Source organism: Pelophylax lessonae (genome assembly GCF_965119305.1).
Source record: "Pelophylax lessonae genome assembly, chromosome: 6".
Classification (NCBI taxonomy): domain Eukaryota; kingdom Metazoa; phylum Chordata; class Amphibia; order Anura; family Ranidae; genus Pelophylax; species Pelophylax lessonae.
Window position 1 is genome coordinate 245,134,138 of NC_138773.1, and position 21,397 is coordinate 245,155,534.

General features: G+C 45.3%; 1 protein-coding gene across 1 annotated transcript in view; it reads left to right on the forward strand.

The window, feature by feature from the left end:
* Positions 1-21,397, forward strand: part of LNPK (lunapark, ER junction formation factor) — a 215,686-nt gene that overhangs the window by 42,719 nt on the left and 151,570 nt on the right. The window contains exon 3 of the mRNA XM_082261778.1: positions 5,044-5,231. Within this exon, the coding sequence (XP_082117904.1) occupies positions 5,044-5,231 (188 nt within the window). The remainder of the gene's footprint in view (positions 1-5,043; positions 5,232-21,397) is intronic.

The window sequence follows — 21,397 nt, forward strand, 5'->3', positions numbered from 1 at the left end:
AGTCCCTGAATTGCTTTGTGTGGGTACAGAAGTTCAGAATGGTGTCTGTTTGCATGGTGGTGGCATCCTTGCATCTGGGATTTCCTTGCCTCTGTCGTCATCAAGGACGCTTAAACATTCCAGTATGTGTGTCACCAACGCTTCCTCCGCTTTGCCGTGGGAGAGGAGCATGATCAGTTTGTGGTGTTACCCTTTGGTCTCGCCTCTACTCCTCGGGTCTTCACAAAGCTGTTGGCTCTGGTACTGGCATTGTTAGGTCAGGGAGGAATCGCAGTGCTGGGCTACCTGCAAGCAGAGTCTCCTCCTGCTCTGATGGACAAAGTGGACATCACTACATGGACTCTGAGGGAATTCGGCTGGCTTCTGAATTTTCAGAGGTCTGCGCTGGTTCCTTCCACGAAACTGGACTATCTGGGTCTGACTCTGCTCTAGCCAGAGTGTTCCTTCCTCTGGACAAAACTTCAAAAATTGCATGCTGCGATTTATCTCTTGCTGTCCAACAGGTGGTCGTTCCTCTGGACTTAAAAACAAAACTGTGGCGCTAAAACCCTTTTAGAATGACAGTCCCACTTAAAGATGTGAAAAAAGCAATAAAAAAGCAGTCCATGTGTGTCCGTCTCCACGTATAGAAGTAATTCTCGAGCAGAAAACCACCACCAGAAAGCACTCCAACACCAGTACTTCTTACCAAAAGTAGTTGATCTCCATCACAGAGATCAAAAAGTGCGCATAACCGGTAATAATGAAGGCTTCTCCAATGCAGTCCTGATAAGCTCACGGTATGGTATATTATGCAAAGAGAAAAGGGACATCACATAGCGCAGACCGCTTTAAAAGGCTTTATTCTTAAATAGATATATGGTACTCACAAAGTACTACATCTCGCATGTAATACATGGGCACAGAGACCTCCCAGATGTCCTTAGAGCGTCCCAGCCGTGGACCACCAGATCGATGGCCGTCCTGTCTCCTCCAAAGATCGCAGCACGCCACCCGACGCACGTTTCGTCCGATTGGAGAGTCTAGACTCTTCCCGTGTCCAATGTCCTGGAACTCTGAGCAATCAGGCTGTGCCTGAATCAGATCGCTTTCAGGGGTGTCTCGTGTGAATCCAATTGGACAATGCCATGGCCGTGGCTTGTGTCAATCACCAGGGTAGAACAAGGAGTGTATTGGCAGCTCTGGAGGTAGCCAGCATTCTTCAGTGGGCAGAACGTTTCATTCCGGCCCTCTCCGCCGTACACATTCCAGAGGTGAAAAATTGGCAGGCGGATTATCTGTCAGCAGGCACTAGATCAAGAGGAGTGATCCTTCATCCAGAGGTTTTTTTACCAGCTGTCCGGTGATGGGGCACCCCCGAGGTGGATCTGTTGGCATCTTGGCTCAATAAGGAAGAAGGTGCACAGGTTTGTGGCACGGTCACGGGATCTGCTAGCGGATGCCACAGGTGCGCTGGTTGCCCCCTGGGGGCATTGTCTGATTTTTGCCTTCTCTCTCAAGCTTCTGCCAAGACTCTTGCGCAGGATTGAGGCAGAAGGAATTCCGTTCATTCTAAGGTCCCCGGACTGGCCTCGCCGGTTTTTGCACCTTGACCTGGTGCGGCTGGGTGCTGACATCCCTTGGAGACTGCTCTCGGGGGATCATTTGTACCAAGGGCCAATCTTCCATCCGGATTTACAGTTGCTGGCTTTGACGGCTTGGCTGTTGAACGCCAGGGGCTGAAGGATAGAGGTTTGTCTGGGTCGGTTATTCCTACACTACTGAAGGCTAGGAAGATCTACCATCGTACGTGGAAAGTTTACATTTCGTGGTGAGTCGCTGGGTGTTGACCCTTAATCCTATTTGGTGGCTTTGGTCTTGACCTTCCTTCAATGGGGGGTGAGCTGAAATTGGCCGTCAGTACCATCAAGGGCCAGGTGTCGGCCTTGGCGGTTTTCTTTCAAAGACCCTATGCCATGCCCTCCCTGGTGCGTACTTTTATTCAGGGTGTTCAACATTTGACTCCACCAGTGCAGTCCCCACTACTGCCTTGGGATCTCGTGGTGCTTTCAGCTCTACAGAGGTCTCCCTTTGAAAACATTTGGGAGATTCCCCTGCTTATGCTGTCTCAGAAGGTGGCCTTTTTAGTGGCTATCCCCTCTGTGCGCAGGGTTTTGGAATCAGCGGCGTTGACTTGTCGTCCCCCTTATTTGGTGATCCACAAGGATAAGGTGTTCGCTCCTGTCCTTCCCTTCCAAAAGTTGTCTGATTTACATCTGATGCCCCGTACACACGTGCAGATTATCTGCAGACTTTTGTCTGCAGACTTACCTTTTCTATGTAGTGCAAGGGCCTGCCGGATTGCATACAAATTGAAAGTGTTTAGGTTTGACCTCATATTATATGGTTTTGGTAAGTCTGCAGATAATCTGCACGTGTGTACGGGGCATGAATGAGGACATTGTGTTGCCTTCCCTGTGTCCCAGGCCAAAACATCCTGAGGAAACTGCATTGCATTTCCTGGATGTAGTTAGGGCTATTTGGGTGTTCCTGGCAGGTATGGAGTCTTCCTTTTTATATTAAAGGAAAAAAAAAAAAGTCACTCACCATTTGTACTTACGGATGGGCCTCCCAAGGACTATCTGCTTCATCTGCGACCATTTCTAAATGGATCAGACAGACAGTGACTCAGGCCTATTCGTTTAAAGGTCAGGTTCCTCCTTTACCTATGAAGGCACACTCTGTGTGGGCGCTTAGTGCTTCTTGGGCCTTCCGTCATCAGGTGTCAGTGATGCAGGTGTGCAAGGCGGCTAATTGGTCGTCGGTGCACACTTTAACAAAATTTTATCAAGTGGATGTGTTGGCATCTGCGGATGCCTCTTTTGGCGTCAAGGTTTTGCAGACTGCCATTTAGGGGCTTGCTCCCTCTTTGGGGGTGTATTGTTTTTCAGGTGGATTCCAGTTGTTTTGGTTGAGCTCCTGTTACCGGGTTGGCTACGGTTTAGTCTCAGGAATTTTTTTCTTTTTCCCACCCCTCATGTTTAACCATGCTTTGGGACATCGTAATGGTCAAGAAGATCAGGAGCTGTTCAGTCAATGAACGTCAGAGAAATGGATTTTACGGTAAGTCAAAAATAACTTTTTTTTTTTTTACCACACTTTGGTAACAACCCATGCAAAACCACACAAGCAAAGAAACCCAAAACAAATAAGTTCAGAAGATGTGTATATTGACATGGAATGGCGCAGGGAAAGTATTGAAAATATGAAGAAAGGAAGGTGCAATAAGACATGAAAAGCCAAGACACCAGCTGAAATCGATCAGTAATTAGAAAGCAATCCTGTCCCTTGTCAGAGCAAACCATTAGCTGGTTCAGTCTCAACTGTTGGCCTATAAAAAGGTGTCTCATTACCAAGGTGTCGTACAAACCTCTCATGATGGGTAAAGGCAAAGAGCTCTCAAGACCTTTTCAACCTTATTGCGAAACATACTGGTGGCATTAGTTACAGAAGGATTTCTAAACTTCTGAATGTTCCAGTGAGCACGGTTGGTGCCATAATCCGGAGGCGGTAAACGTAATTTCACCATAAACTGGCCACGACCAGGTTCTCTTTGCAAGATTTCTGACAGAGGAGTGAAAATAATTATCAGAAGTTGTTCAAGGACCACACGTGCAGAGCTTCAAAAAAGACCTGGAATTGGCAGGTACAATTGTTTCAAAGGAAACAAAAATAAAATGTACCAAGTCATTTAAAGCCGAGGAAACTCTCCATTGGTTTCAAAGAAAAAAAAATAAACTAAAGCTGCTAGAATGGCCCAGCCAATCACCTGACTTGAGTCCAGTAGAAAACCAATGGAAAGAGCTAAAGATCAGAGCTCAGAACCTATAGAACCTTCAAGATTTGAAGACTGTGTGGAAGAATGGGCCAATGTCACACCTGAGCAATGCATGTGACAAATTTCTCCATGCAGGAAGCATCTTAAAGCAGTCATGATCAACAAACTGCTGATAACTTATAAATTTTCAGTTAGCATGTTCAATACTTTTTCCCTTTGTCATTCCATTTTATTACACAACTTTTTTGTTTCTGAATATTTTATATATTTTTTTCTTTGTATGTATGGGTTGTTAACCATATGTGAACATTTCAGGTCAATAGCATCTTAAGATATGTTTACCTAGAAAAATGCTGCTGACTTGTTCAATACTTATTTTACCTGCTGTGTGTGTATGATATAGATATAGATATAGATATATATACAAAATGGGAAAGGGAACTGGTTCCCCACACCAGCAGTTCCTGGAGATGGGGGAATAGGGAGAAGGGAAGTGGGGGACTTTCACGGTACCATTTTATACGGGATTCATCACATTAAAAACATTTTTTAAATTTTTTTATTTAAAACAAAGATACATGCTCATTAAAAGGACAATAGTCCAACAATATTTGAAAGACAAAAGTTGTCTGATCAAAAGCCGAATGTGCAGTAAGAAATTTGAGCGTGCATTCCTCTACATGTTTCACGGATTGACCGCTTCTTCGGGAGAATAAATGCGCACTCTGATAACAATATGACAAGATAAATATTATACATGGCATAGAAAACAAACAATTTATTAGTAATTGCAAAAATACAATATTTATTATACATAGATGTGTGGGAAAGTTTGGGCTCACCTAGAGACAGCACGAATCGCTCACCATTCAGATCGGTCAGCCACCAAACGCTCTCACCGGCGAACAAGGGAGACACTGTCTCCCATGTTCCCCTTTTTGCTAATTGACTTTGGGATGTTGGTACCGTCACCTAGTTTTATATATTTCAGGCTGAACACTTTTCTCAAATATATAATAATGTAATATAAATTAGTGTGTATATGTATATATAGTGTGTTTAGAGGTTTATTTTTTAAAAATTTTTTTTGCTTTTTGTATGTGGTCTTTATTTGCTTGTTCTGTATTTTTACAACTATTTTCAACTAATGGTTTTAACATTCGTACAAGATTGTGTTTGCAGCTGGTACATGTTGTGGTTTTATAGTTCAACATCTTTCCTTTTAGGAAATTCAGTCCCTGGAAGAGTTTCAGGATAAAAATCAGAAGCTGAGGAAGATTTGGGTTGGAAGGCTGCTTATTTATTCCTCCATTTTGTACCTTTTGACTTTTACAGTGGTTTATAAATGGTACCTTCCTGATGGCTTGCCAGCAAAATTCCTGGTTCTTGTTCCATTTCTGCTTTTTCCAGCATTGTAAGTTTGTGTTTTTTCTTTTTGCATTGACAAACCACCCTTTGCAAATTACCAGACATATTTACTAAGAGGAAAAAAAGCTTTTCATTTGCATTGCAAAGTTAATTTATATTCATGCAGACACCAGTTTGACCAGGAGCTTTTATATTTTTCTCTGCTGGTAATCCTTGTATGTGCCATGCTGCATTTTATCATATATATTAAGGATATTGTACAGCGAGATTATAAAGTACAGTTATTTGATGACTGCATCTTTGGGTTGGTCTCCTTACTGTGTGGGATTTTATACTCCTGTAATTTTCAAGTCTGTTGCAGATCAAACTGAGGGCCATAAAAATAGACATATAGGGTGATCTATTTTCTCAGTGTACGCCAGCTTTAGTGGACACATGAAATTAGGATTATGCTGCTGTGCTGAGGTTTTGCGTTTTTAAAAAAAGCTAGTTTTAATATAATAATCCTGCAGTATCATATTTGCAAATCCAGGGTTAAACAAAGAGGATATTGGACGATTCATAGTATAAGTAATTGTGCTGTTAATTTTTTCTTGCCTCACAATATTTTTAAAGCAAAATGTTCAAAAATGTAAATATTCTATAGGTGTGGAACTGGGATTTCATATGAAACTGTAAAAAAAACCTTTTTGTTTTTCATTAATTTGTCAGTTTTCCTTGATATAGGCATTGTGGAGAAATTAATCTGCAATATTTATAGCAGTTGCTGAAATCATATCTGCTGTTTTCCCATTTACAGCCCGTTCAAAGCAGCCAGGCGCTCACTATAATCCAGTAAAACACAAGCTCAATGGTGTGTGCTGTAGGGTGGTGTGATGCCTTGTTAAAACTTTATTGAAATATCACAAAATGACATTTTATTCACTGTAGGTACATGGAAAAGTTTTTATGTGCCCTTGCCTTCTGATCCAACTCACATGGTGTGAGCGCTCCCCAAGACTAGGTTTACACATGTGTCTGTGCTTGCTGCAGACCCATGATGGATCGATTTTCAGAGACATTTGACAGATGGTGAGAAAGCAGTTTGCCATTTCCTCACTGCCTCTTTTAACCATGTAAATGTCTGATCCTTGTGCTGAAACCACATGCATTACATGCGGTCGCAGGGTTGGGTGGTACAGGAGTGCTCTACTTGCTTGATTGAATGGGTTGTCTTTGGAGGTACTGCTCACATAACGGTGAGGTAATTTTTTCCATGGCATTTGTACACCCTGTCTGGCTGCTTTTGTAGCTTAACTGCTTGCTGTCTGCCCACAGTACATTTACTGCGGCAGGGTGGCACATCCCCCTGGGACGTTCAGCCATGTTCAGTGAACACGGTGGATCTTTGCAGGGCACCAATGGTTTCTCAGTTTTGCCGTGGGAGAGGATCACTATCAGTTTGTGGCGTTGCCGTTTGGTCTCGGCTCTGCTCCTCGGGTCTTCAAAGGTGTTGGCTCCGATCCTGGCGCTGTTACAGCAGCGGGGGATATCAGTCCTGGGTTACCTGGACGATCTTCTCGCTGAATCTCCTACAGTGCTGGAAACAAATTTGGAAATCACCATGAGATTTCTGGAGGAATTCGGGTGGATTCTGAATCTTTGGATGTCATCCTTGGTCCCTTCTATGAGACTGGACTACCTAGGCCTGATTCTGGACTCGTCCTCAGCCAGGGTGTTTCTTCCTCCGGAAAAACTCCAGATCGTGGTTCAGTTGTTGCTGTCCAGCAAATGGTTGTCCCTTCGAATCTGTATGAGTACTGGGATTGATGGTGTCGTCCTTCGAGGCGGTCCCCTTCACTCAATTCCACACGAGGATCCTCCAGAAGGAAATCCTTCTCAAATGGAAAAAGAATCCAAACTCCCTGGACAATTAGATCCAGGTGACCAGGGAGTCCCCGATCTTGGGGTTTTGGTCCCGATGCTTAAGCAAGATAAATCATTTCTCCCTATATATTGGACAATTGTCACCACGGATGCTAGCCTGTCCAGGTGTGGGGGGGGGGGGGGGGAGAGACGGAAGTTCTCGGCAGGTTTATCTGCTCAGGCAGTCTGGTCCCTGGAGGAATCCAGGTTACCGATGAATGTCTTGGAGCTGAGAGCGATCCGGTGTTTTGCTTAGCCTACTGGACCGAGCGGGGTTGTCCAGTGCGCGTGCGCATTCAATCGGACAATGCCATGGCTTATGTCAATCACCAAGGGGGCACCAAGAGTGTCCTTGCGGCCTTGGAAGTGGCAGGCATCCTTTGTTGGGCGGAGCGCTTTGTTCCAGCTCTCTCCGCTGTTCACGTTCAAGAAATAGAAAATTGACAGGCGGGATTATCGCAGTCGACAGGCCTTGGATGTAGGGCAATGGTCCCTCCATCCGGAGGTGTTCAGGCAGTTGTGCCTTCGTTGGGGCACTCAAGACCTAGATCTGTTGGCATCTTGGATCAACAGGAAAGTGCAGAGGTTTGTGGCCTGCTCCTGGGACCCTCTGGCAGATGCCGAAGACGTGCTAGTGGCCCCGTGAGGTCAGTATCAGCTGATGTGCCTTTCCTCCTTTCAAGTTGCTGCTGAGACTTCTTCTCAGGATCAAGGCAGAAGAGATTCTAGTCATTCTTGTGGATCTGGACTGGCCTCCCACAGGTTGGTACGCCGACCTGGTCAGGCTAGTCGCAGACGCTCCTTGGAGACTTCCTCTCAGGGAGGATCTGCTGTCTCAAGTGCCATTCTTCCATCCTGCTTTACGGTTGCTGGCTTTGATGGCTTGGCTGTTGAAAGCCAGGTGCTGAAGGACAGGAGGTTGTCTGCTTCAGTGATTCCCACTCTGCTTAAAGTGAGGAAAGCGACTTCTAGGAAGAGCGATCATCATACATGTAAGTTGTACATTTCGTGGTGTGAGTCTCTTGGGGTTAGACCTTGCTCTTACTCGGTGGCGTGGAATTTGGCTTTCCTTCAACAGGGAGTTGATCAAAAGTTGGCCTTGAGTACGATCAAGGGTCAGATTTCGGCCTTGGCGATTTTTGTCCAGAGGCCGTCGGCCACCCATTCCCTGGTGCTTAACTTCATCCAGGGGGTGCGACACTTTGTTGCCTCCGGTGCGACCCCCGTTGCCTCCTTGGGACCTTAATTTGGTGCTGTCGGTTCTTGAGAAACCTCCCTTTGAAAGTATCCGGGAGATTCCCCTGCTTACCTTATCCTAAAAGGTGGCCTCCTTGGTGGCTATTGCTTCTGTGCACAGGGTGTTGGAGCTGGCGGCGCTGACCTGTCGTCCTCCCGATCTTGTGGTTCATAGGGATAAAGTGGTACTTCGTCCGGTCCATCCTTCCTTTCCGAACGTGGTTTCTAGTTTTCACTTAAATGATAAAGGGTAAATACATAGACTTCTTTCTCCAGCCCCTTGTGACCAAGACTCCCTCATTTTTGAGGGACTCTATGCAAGTCATTAATATACTTAAGGATATAGAGTGGAAGCACACCTACATCTTGGCCACTGCTGATGTTTCATCCCTTTACACGGTTATATCACACCAGCATGGAAGGGAGGCTGTTGAATATTTCTTGGGTCAGAGCACTTTGTTAGGTCTTCAGAGTCAATTCATCTTATCCCTGTTGGATTATGCTATGGCCCATAATTTCTTCTGGTTCAATGGCACTTATTACAGACAAAATAAGGGGGTGGCCATGGGCGCGAAGTTTGCGCCAAGTATGGCCAATCTGTTCATGGCCAAATGGGAGGAGGATGTCATCGGTGACGTTCCGAGACCAGAGATAGTTCTCTGGCGGAGGTACATCGATGACATCCTCCTCCTATGGGATGGTGACTCTGAGTCCCTTGAATCATTCATCTCTGCACTGAATGACAATGACAGAGGAATTAGATTGGTGCATGAATGCAGTAGATCTGAAATTAATTTTCTAGATCTTAAAATTAAAGTGGTTGGTAGTTCCCTTGAAACCTCTACTTTCTTCAAGGAGACTGACAGGAACGGATTTATTGACACATCTAGTTGCCACCATGTGTCGTGGCTTAGATCCGTTCCTGTCAGTCAGTTCCTCAGACTCAAGAGGAACTGTTCCAATAGAGCGGACTTCTTGCGGGAGGCTAGCTCCTTGAAGTCCAAGTTTTTGGAGAAGGGGTATAAAGAACAGGATCTTGAAAAAGCCCTTATGCAGGCAGATTCCCGTAATAGGGCTGACCTGTTGGTACCACGAGAACGTGAGAGTAATGATGATTTTCAGTTTGCCTTTTTTTCATCATACTCCGTTCAGCATTTCTCTGTTAAAAAATTGATCAGGAAGCATTGGCACATCCTAAAGAACGACAGCCTCCTGGGCCCTGTACTACCTGAAGCTCCTAAAGTCATTTTTAGGGGTGTGCCTCCGCTGAGGCTTCAAGTGGCCCCCAACATTGTGGATCCACCTAAGACCATCTCTTTTTTTCAGGAGAGGGGTGGTTTTTATCCATGTAGAGGTTGTGCCATCTGCAAGGTTAATGCTTGTAGGTCTAGGAGGGTTGAGACGTTCTTTTCCAATGCCACACAACGTAATGTTAAAATCAAGCCGTTCATCACATGTTCCACACGGCACGTTGTCTACCTACTACGTTGCCCTTGTGGCCGTGAATATGTGGGTAGGACGATACGAAAGTTACACGTGCGGTTGCAGGAACATGTGGCGAATATACTGAAGGCATTCCCAAAACATAGTGTCTCTAGACACTATGATGAATGTCATGGGAATGACCCCAAAGGCACTGTCTTTTTAGGCATTGATAAATTTTCAGGCAGTTGGAGGGGTAGTAACCGTACCAGAGGTGTCTCACAACTAGAGACCAGCTGGATTTATCGGTTGAAGACCTACGCCCCTCACGGGTTAAATATTGATTGGGATATTAATTCCTTTATCAATAATGCCTGATGAAGGGGTTTTCAGTATGTTCTGCACTGTTGGTTATCATAATTTTATTTTGTTTTTATTTGTGGGATAGTTTTAAATGTTTTTATTCTATATTTTTTGTGATGCTATTAAACTGTCATATTGTGTATCATATTTAGTTCACATTTTTAGTTACATTTATAATTTTCCCTTCATGTCAATGTAAGTTATGTAATGGAGCACTCTCGGGAATTTTTGTTTCTGGCCGCTAGATGGCGGTGTTTCCCTGCAAAGTCTAGCACGGCTAGAGTAGAGCACTGTTCCCCTGGTTACCTATAGGTTTCCCCCGTTTTGAAGCTCTTTTAAATAAGGTTTCTTTCTTAAGATCAAATATGCACTAGAAGTCCTTTGAAATATAAGGCACATATATCTCTTGTGCAATCATGTTAATATTTGATCGGTTTATCGCTGTTTGCGGTCTCCAATCCCGGGTTTAGCTCCGGATGTTGACATTCAAAGGTCACACATCCTGTTCCGGGTCGTTGGTCTCCTTCCTGTTGATGGTTTGGGAATGACCACTTCCTGCTGGCTCCGGATTGGACCCAGCGAGTTCCGCCCTGTCTCACCCAGCATATAAAGAAAGACGTTCTGCCATAGGCCACACCCCCTGACGAAGTCACGTGTTGATGAAACCGGTCGGAGGAGGAGCCTGCGGTTCGTCGTGCTGAGGCCAGCAAGGAGACACGGCGGCCATTTTATTGGTTGGAAACAAAGGTTCTGAGAGTATAGCTCCGAGACATGCTGTGATTTCTTCATGCAAACGTGAGTTGCCACTCTGCTTTTACTGAATAAACCTGTGAACGTACTTCACTATTGGAGTTGTCCCTCTTTTCCTTATGTTCACTTGTTCCGGTCGGAGCTGCTGAGGGAACACTGGGAATCGATACTTGTCGATCTGGGCACTGATTTGATCACACAGGCTGTCTTTGATCCTTGTAATGGGGGTCATTGCAATTTGGTAAGAGGCCATTTATTATCTTGGTGGCGGTTCCTGCACTCGGGGCTTTTTCCAAGTTTGAAGTGGTGGACAGTTTCCCTTCTTTATTGGAGCACTCTCTGATGAACTTTTGTTTACTGCACTTTTGTATTTGATCCATTTGAACATTTGTATGGACTGTGGATTCAATTGTGTTAGCGCTGCACCAATCCCATTCTATATTGCTATTTAGATCTGGTATTTCTGATTCTAGATCAGGTGCTGGCTGCTTTCATTTGGTCGGTTGACTTTTTATTCATGTATGTTTTTATCTTTACATTTTAGCGCAGCAATATCCCCATTTTTATACTTAAATGAGGACATTTGTATTACTATCTTTATGTCCTAAGCCAAAACATCCTAAGGAATATGCACTGCATACTCTGGATGTGGTTCAGGCAATCAGGGTGTACTTGGTGAGTTTTTTCTTAAGTAAGATTCGCTCTTTGTACTCACGGATGGTCCAACGAAAGGGCTGCCTGCGTCTGCTGCGACTATTTCCAGATGGATCAGACACAGTGGTGCAGGCTGATTCAATTAAGGGTCAGGTTCCACCTTTCTCTTAAGGCGCACTCTACTCGGGTGTTTAGTACTAGTTTCTTTTTGCCATCAGGCATCTGTGCTTCAGCTTTGCAAGGCGGCTACCTGGTCGTCTGTTCACACCTTTACCAAATTTTATAAGGTGGATGTGCTGGCATCGGCTGATGCCTCTTTTGGCCGCAAAGTTTTGCAGGCTGCTGTTAAGGAGGTGTTTACTGTTTGTTTTAGGTGGGGCTCATCTTGTTCTGATGAGTTCCATGTTGGCTGGTTGTTTAGCCTTGGGGACATGTTTTTTATTCTGCTGTTCCCACCCCTCATCTTATGGTACTGCTTTGGGACATCCCTACTGATATGCATCAGAGACTGCGTCCGTCAAAGAACCGAAGAGAAAGGGCTTTTACGGTAAGTCAAAAATCCAGTTTTAATGGTGTGAATCACTGAAGCTGCACCCTCGCTTGTTTTCTATTGCTAGGGTTTTGACATTTTTACAAAAAGGGGTTTAGCAGGGGTTGGCATTGGGCACTACCAAGGTCCAAGTGTCGGCTTTGGCTTTTTACTTCCAATGCCCATTGGCTGCTAACGCGTTGATTAGCACTTCTATTCAGGGGTGCGTCATCTGGCTCCCCCCTTCCCCCTGAGGAGATCCCCGTTGCCTCTGCAGGATCTCAATCTGGTTTTGTCTGTTCTTCCTCTTCAAAAGCCTCCTTTTGAGAACATTAGGGGGATTTCTCTGCTTTTTCTCCAAGAAGGTTGCCTTTCTGGTGGCTATTAATTCTGCCTGCAGAGTATGAGTTGGCGGTGCTGTCCTGTCCGCCTTATTTGGTCCTCAGAGATAGTGGTACTCCGACCTAATCAGTCTTTTCTCCCTAAGGTGTTGTCTGATTTCCATCTAAATAAAGACATTGTGTTGCCTTCACTCTGTCCTAAGCATTCCAAGGAATTTGCTTTGCACTCTCTGGATGTGGTTCAGGCGACCAGGTTTAATTTAAAAAACAAGTTAGCACAAATTTTTTGTATAATGTGAAAGATATGCCGAGTAAATGGATACTTAACATGTCACACTTTAAAATTGCTCACATTTGTGGAATGACGCCAAAATTCAGTACTTAAAAATCTCTTTAGGCGACGCTTTACATTTTTTTTTTTTTTTTTTACATGTTACCAGTTTAGAGTTACAGTTGAGGCCTTGGGCTAGAATTGTTGCTCTTGCTCTGACGTTCGCGGCGATACCTCACATGTATGGATTGAACACCAATTACATATGTGGCAGCGGTGAATGCATGCGTTCGCTTCTGCGTGCGAGCACACGGGGATGGGGGCACTTTACATTTTTTTTATTTTTACACTATTTAATTTTTTTTTTTTATCACTTTTTTTCCCCGATTACAAGGAATGTAAACAACCCTTGTAATAGGAATATTGAATGACAGGTCCTCTTTATGGGGAGATCTAGGGTTAATAAGACCTACAGGCTAGAAACCCTGAAATAAAAAAAAAAAACGAAACTCTTGGCGATTTTGCTGAGATCTGTGCAGTATTGAAAACTGACAGGCCGGGCGTGACGTCTAAATGTCCCCTCTCGTTGCCTGTTAGAACGATCAAGTGGCTGAACAGTCGCTATGATTTGGTGAAGGGAATTGACAGCTGAAAAAAATATCTGAGTGATGCCTGCAGCTGCAGACATTCAGATATCCCCACTCAAAGCCCATGATGTCCAGTGGTATGGAAGTCTTTAAAGAGACTCGTTTGTTCTCGTTGGGGGGATTTTCTTCATGGGTGAGCTCCTGTTGTTCCTGGTTGAGCTTCATGTTACCCAGTTGGTCAAGTTTTTGCCTTTGGAGTTTACGTTCACTATTTGGTTTGCGTTCTTTCCACCGCTCATGCCTACACTGCTTTGGGACGTCCCAATGGTCTAAAAAGCATAAGAGCTGTCTGTCAATGGACTATAGAGAACTGGATTTTTGTAAGAACTTACCTTTAAAATCCTTTTCTCTGATGTCCATTGACAGGCGCAGGACCCGCCCCTCTGATATGGGGATGGTTTGTGTCATCTTATCACTGTTTGCAATGAAACTGGTATGCCGGAGCAGGGTGTGTGGCGTCATGCCTATAAGGACAGTCCCTGTTGGCGTTGTAGACTTTTTTTTTTTTCCTGCCTAGTACTGCTCCTGTAGGGGGGAGCATAACCCAATGGTCTAAGAAGCATAAGAGCTGCATCTGTCAATGGACTTCAGAGAAAATTATTTTACGGTAAGTTCTTACAAAAATATTTATTTTTTTTTCTTTCGGTCATTGACTGACAGCGCTCCCAATTCAGAACCATAATGTTATATTGCCCCTTACAGGAGTAGGACACTAGGTAGAAAAAGACCTAGGTTATGCCTATGGGCAGTCCTAGGTGGTAAACTCCCCCTCTGTGCTTTAGGCCTTCAATTTTTTTTTCTGCCTGGTCAGGGGTAAGGACCTAGTTCCCTGCCGGGATCTATTTCCTTTTTAAATTGCTTTTTTTTTTTCCTGTTTTCCTGACAGATCTACAATCAACTGCCTGACTGGGCGACTGGCTGGATAATCTAGAGTCCCTCCCTCTCTCTGATGCAGGTTGTGGGGTGCTCTGCTTGCTGTTGACCCGGTGGTGCTACCGGCACAGTGGGGGTGGCCCGTAGCGGTGCTAGACACTTTTTGTGGGGGTCCCTCTTGTTACTTATGGAGTCTTAGGCACAAGTTTCCCCACCTGAACGCCTCTCCGATGCTGCAGGTCCCTAGGGGTCCCAGTCCTTCATGGGTTCAATCACGGGTGGTCCCGAAGTCCTTTGTTTTCCTGTGGAGGTGGCCTTTGAGCAGTGGGCTAGCAAAAGCACCCACCGGCTTCCTCTGTCTCATCAGTTCCTGAATCTGACTCGGCCGCCTCAGACGTAGCCCACCCTGCGGGGCCTGCAGCCATGCTCCCTGATTATCAGGATGATTCCTCCACACCTGTAGCTGCACGTGAGAAGGCGCTCGTTGAGCCACTGACTGCATTTGTGCGAGAAACTTGAATGGAGGATGCAGCGCAGATGCCAGTCCCCTTTGGCACCCACGTGCTGTCTCACATGACAAATGTGTTTCCTTATCCCTCCTGTTCTTGGCAAATTTGTCTCTAAAAGATTGTGAGCGTCCGGAATGTCCCTTTTTGTGGTTCCTACAAGCTTTTGCGGCGGAGTCCCCCTTTAAGGAGTTTCTCCCCATGAAATGGACTGTGCCACCAGTGGTGGACCCCCCTGTCTCCAGGTTGAACATGACATTGACAACAATGATTCTGGTATAGGAATCTCCAGGTTTTAAAGATCTGGCTGATAGGAAGGCGGAGTCTGTGGCCTGCAATATGTTCACTTTTGCTGGCCCAGCGCTTAGGCCAGTCCTGGCCAGTGCTCTGGTGTGGCAAACACTGTGGGTTAGGCTTTTGTGCCTTGACCTAGAGCAGTGTTGGTGAAACTTGGCACCCCAGATGTTTTGGAACTACATTTCCCATGATGCTCATGCACTCTGCAGTGAAGTTGAGCATAATGGGAAATGTAGTTCCAAAACATCTGGGGTGCAATGGATCACAATCACTGACCTAGAGAGTGAACAGATTCCTCCCCAGGGGCTGCAGTTTTGTCTGCTATGCCTGTTTGAATGCAGTTCCTGATTTCTAAGTGATCTGTTTGGGCAGTAATGCTTGAGCGTGTTTTGTGGCTTAGGTGTTGGTCTGCATACCAGACTTCTATAAAAGCTCTGTCTTATTTATCCTTTCAAGGCGATCTCCTGTTTAGGGCTTCCCTGGATGGCCTCACTAAAAGTCTCACAGCGGGTGGAGTACCTTGCTTCCACAGTCTGGGCAGGTTTGCAAGGTGGCCACTTGGTCATTAGTGCACACTCACTAAATTCTATGAAGGGGATGTGTTGACATCTGCGGATACTTCCATTGGCCACAAGGTTTTGCAGGCTGCTGTTTAGAGCGTTTGTTCCCTTTTTGGGGTGTATTGTTCAGGTTGGGCTCCAGTTGGTTTTTGTTGAGCTTCTGTTTATCTGGTTGGCTGTGGTTTAGCCTTATGATTTTTTTTTTTTTGGTTGTCCCACCCCTCATGTTTGGCACTGCTTTGGGATACTCCTATGGTTCAAAATATGGAATGCTGTGTCCGTGAGAGAGCGAGAGAGATTCATGGTTCCCTCAATGAACTGTAGCTCCCCAGTGCTGGCAACACTCCTGCCACATACGCTGAGAAATTTTGGAAAGGTTCCCCTGGATTTGGGACTTTATAGGCACAAAAATTAAGAGAAATTTTAAATCTTCACAGAATATAGTTTATTCAAAATACAAAATTACAAATCCAAGATTAAAAACAGCAAGCAGCAATCAAATGACAAGTATAACCGTGACTGTTTCAGAACCTGAGAGCCAACATGTTTCGGAAAAAAACGTTGCCTTCTTCAGGGCGGTTCTTCTGCAGTGCTCTAACAAACAAAACCGCATGGTCACAAAATCATACAGGTGAAAACTTGTACATTTGAATATTAATGGTTAGGGATGCACCGAATGTTCGGCGGCCGAACATTATTCGGCCGAAAATAGAAAAAATAGCACTTTCGGTGTGGCCGAATAAGTCAAAAGGCCGAATAATTTTGTGGCGAACAATGTCAGCGGCGGTCACTAAATGGCGGCCCGCGCGATGCTTCCGCCCAGACCGCTCCCCTTCCTCATTGCGGCTCCCGGCTCCCTGCTCACACGCCGCCGGTGTCCTGTCCGGCCGCGAGTAGGGGGTGTGACGTCACGCGCGCGTCCCGCCCCCTGCTCCTGACTGCGGCTCCTTCACACTAGGTCCAGCGAGCGTGACACTATGTGCACGCCCCGCCCCCCTGTTCGCGGCTTTTGGCTCCGACCTGGCTGCAGTTCAGGTATGTGGAGCACATTTGGGGGAGAATACGGTAGCTGCACAAGCATTAGTGTGCAGACTGCTATATGTTGTTGCCACTTGCCATGCTCATTACATTAGAGTGCCCTATAAAGTGCCCCTTAAAAAAAAAAAAGAAAAAAAAAAAAAAGAAAAAAAATGTGCCCAACAGAGTGCTCCCTTGACATAAAATGCCAAATTTTATGTCAAGGGAGCACTCTGTTGGGCACATTTTTTTTCTTTTTTTTTTTTTTTTTTAAGGGGCACTTTATAGGGCACTCTAATGTAATGAGCATGGCAAGTGGCATGCTCATTACATTAGTGTGCCCCTTATTTTATGCTAAGGGACATGCTGATGAGCATATTTTATGTTAAGGGGCACTCTGATGAGCATATTATGTTAAGGGGCACTCTGATGGGCATATTTTATGTTAAGGGGCACGCTAATGGGCATATTTTATGTTAAGAGCAACGCTGATTTAAATGTTTTGTTTTGCCCATCAGCGTGCCCCCTAACATAAAATGTGCCCATCAGCGTGCCCCCTAACATAAAATGTGCCCATCAGCGTGCCCCCTAACATAAAATGTGCCCATCAGCGTGCCCCTTATTTTATGCGAAGAGACATGCTGATGAGCATATTTTATGTTAAGGGGCACTCTGATGAGCATATTTTATGTTAAGGGGCACTCTGATGAGCATATTTTATGTTAAGGGGCACTCTAATGGGCAAAATTGGCAAAATAAATGGAAAAATGCGAAACACCGCGTTCGGTCTTCGGCTAAGCATTTCATTATTATTCGGCTTCGGCCAAGAATTTCATTTCGGTGCATCCCTATTAATGGTAATGCATAATAAGTACACACGTTGATCATCTTCATAGACATGCATTTGTTGACAAAAATAGTTTGTTGACACTTGGTTAAACTTGCATTGAATTATGCTTGTAGGTCAAGTTAAAATCAAGTCGGTTGACCGTACTACAGATTGGCAGTGTTTTTCTCCTTTTAGGGGTCAAAGGCACATCCTAAATTAGATTGGGTGTAATATTGGATACAGTCGGGAGAAACATTCCTCCTGTGTGGCCACCTGAAGTCCTAGTATTTGGACGCCAGAACCAAATTCACATTTCCAAATTGCTGAATAAGAGAGGAGGAAAAATGGGTATATATAAGCTAAAAGGCTGGAGTCACCAATTAAAGAATATTCATGGCTTTATGTTGTGGGTACCTCTGTATAGGTTATCCCACAGAGTCTGGTGTATGGTCAAGTTTGAGCAAAAACAGACTTACCTCTCAACAGAGGACAGCATAATTCCGATTAGTAGGGATGCACCGAAATGAAAATTTTGGGCCGAAACCGAAAATGCAGTATGCCCTTGGCCGAAAACCGAAAATGACTTTTTCCCCCAAAAAAATTTAAAATAGATAGAACAGGGGCATACACCAAAAACAGGCAGGCGTACACCTGTCGCTGCCACCCTGTCACAGTATATGTACTGTGACGGGTTGGCAAGAGGTTAATTTAATTACCAATGGTATTTGTATTATGAAGCATGAGGGGTTAATGTATTGCCACTGCTGGTCACTCATCTATTAGTGACTGACCAGTGGCAGGTAATTAACCCCTTTGTGCTGCATTAGTGCAACCAGTATCAGTGTTAATTAACACTGGTTGCACTGATACTGGTTGCACTAATGCAGCACAAAGGGGTTAATTACCTGCCACTGGTCAGTCACTAATAGATGAGTGACCAGCAGTGACAATACATTAACCCCTCATGCTTCATAATACAAATATCATTGGTAAGCTGCCTCGGCTCTCCCCCCCCCCCCCCCCCCACTGCCTCAGCTACCCCTCCTCGGGTGTCCTTCATTCAAAAGTCCCGCCTCTGGCCGGGGACACCGCCTCTCAATGACGTCCCTACTACTCTGTGCATTAGTGAATGGACATACCAGGCGGGAGGGCGGGGCGAGCGGCCGCTATAGATATTACTATGTGATCCTTCCCTGTGCATCCCTGTCAGCCTGTCAGTGTCAACTATGTGTGAATGAGAACAGAACTGACCTAACACCTGGCGGGGGGGCGGGGCGAGCGGCCACTATAGATATTACTATGTGATCCATCCCTGTGCATCCCTGTAAGCCTGTCAACTATGTGTGAATGAGAACAGAACAGAACTGACCTGACACCGGGCGGGGGGAGCGGCCGCTATTAGCTGTAACTATGTGAGCGTTTCACTTCCCTGACAGGCATGTATCTCCGCTGACAAGGAAGTGAAGCGCTCACATAGTTACAGCTAATAGCGGCCGCTCCCCCCGCCCGGTGTCAGGTCAGTTCTGTTCTGTTCTCATTCACACATAGTTGACAGGCTTACAGGGATGCACAGGGATGGATCACATAGTAATATCTATAGCGGCCGCTCGCCCCGCCCCCCCGCCCGGTGTTAGGTCAGTTCTGTTCTCATTCACACATAGTTGACACTGACAGGCTGACAGGGATGCACAGGGAAGGATCACATAGTAATATCTATAGCGGCCGCTCGCCCCGCCCTCCCGCCTGGTATGTCCATTCACTAATGCACAGAGTAGTAGGGACGTCATTGAGAGGCGGACGGCCGGCCAGAGGCGGGACTTAAAGCCTGCCCTGCGCTGCGCCCTCCTCCTTCTCCACGGCGGCCATTATTTTCGGCAATGTTAACCCATTATCGGCCGAAATGAGAGGCTCATTTTCGGCCGATAATTTCGGTGCATCCCTACCGATTAGTGTTGTGGTCTCCGAACAGCAAATGTCGCTGTATGGAGCCAAAATGAAGTTTAAATAGTACCTCAATTAACGGAATCCTCCTAGCAGCCGGCATCCAAATGAGGGCTTCCTGGATCGCGGACGCCGGACCCGCCCCCCAGGCACTGCGCATGTCCAAACGTCATGACGCAGGTGTGGGCGGAAACGGCGTCTGCGCTCCACCGGCACGGACTACGAAACCGGAAGTGCAGAGACAACCGGATTCGATTGGTTGAACTGCCTCACAGACTGGAAGCAGGAACTGATGGAAAGTAACCAATTAGACACACCACTCAATAGTGGCGTGTCTGCCCGTGCCGGGATGGTCACACTGGGAATGTCATCAAACCGACATGTATCCAAATAAATCTTATTATAGGGGATAAAAAGTATAAAGTTATTAGGAGAATTTGAATAAAATAACTTTTTGTGTGCGAGCCGATATTGATTAAGTCTTTATAATTTAGAGAACCGCCAGAAGAATACGGGACCAACTTTGATTAAGGCTACATTCACACCTGAGCGTAGCGTTTTTCGCGCGTTTTTTTACCGCGATTTTACCGCGATTTTTGCGGCGTTTTTTACCGCGATTTTACCGCGATTTTTAGCGCGATTTTTGTGCAGGCGTTTTTAGATTGAATAGAGATCAATGGAAAACGCCTGTAATCTGCCCAAAAAGAAGCTCATGTACTTTTTTGAGCGTTGGGCGTTTTGTATACAGCGTCAAAACGCTCAGATGTGAACAGGGGCCATTGAAATGAATAGGATTTGTCTTGTTGGGCGTTTTGAGAGCTGATCCTAGAGCAGAAAAACGCCCCAAAAACGCCCTAAAACGCCTAGATGTGAACGGAGCCTAAACTTGTATTGGAAATACAAACAAATAGGCATATTAATTGACAAATAGATGTTACATCATGATCATATTAAAAATACACAGGTATACGCTCCAACAGCCTAAAATGGTTATAAAATATTACAGCATCAGGGTTTGAACGTATTATGTTTCCATTCCACCAGAGCTGAACCCCTCCAAAAATGGCTTAAATGATAGAACACCATTTAAGCCGGGGGGCTCGGTTGCTTTGAGAAAATGTATCCACCTCAGTTCAAGTTGGAGGAGACTCTTGTTCCAGTCCCCTCCCCTATGGCTGGGGTGGATACGATCCAAGATCAAAAACCTGATCTTGGGGAATTTGCCAGAGTGGACTAGGCCGACATGTCGTCTAAGAGGAAGATCTGGGTCCGATTTTTTTTTTTTTTTTTTTTTTCATGCTGGTTATGTGACGATATGCTCGTCTCCAAAATTCCAGCTTGGTTTTTCCAATATAAAAACACTTACAATCACATAGAAGCAAGTATATAACGCCAGCTGTGCGACAGTTGGCAAAATGTTTAGCCTTGAATTTTTGACCATTGGGCAAGAAGGGGTTATTTTGTGTTAACATATAACCACAGTAATTGCATCTACCGCAGATGAAAGTGCCTTTATATTTACAACAGTCGGTGGAGGTGTTGTCGACATATTAGCTTCGGACCAATTTGTCCCGAAGCGCTGGGGCTTTTTTAAAAATGAAATTTGGCTAACTAGAGAGATATTGTCCCAAGATGGGATCAGATGTTGGCAAATGCCAGTGTTTGGCCACAATTCTTTTAATTTTTTGATGTTGGTACATGTAGGGTGTAATAATTCTCAAGTTGCTGCCGTCACTCTTATTGTCCCGATTTTTGGGGGTTAGCAATTTTTGTCTGTCACTCAAGAGGGCCCTTTTTATAGGCTCTCTTGAGGGACGTTTTCGAATAGCCTCTACGTGTCAGTCTGTTGCGAAGTTCGTCAGCCGCAGACTGAAACGTCTTTAAGTCAGTACAATTCCGCCTAAGTCGCAGGTATTGGCTGATCGGGGTGGAACGTACAAGTGACTCTGGGTGGAAACTCAAGCCATGGAGAATGGTGTTACCTGCAGTGGGCTTGCGGTATAGCCCACTCCGTAGAGCACCATCCTCCCCTCTCGAGATCTCCACATCCAGAAACATAATGAGATTGTGG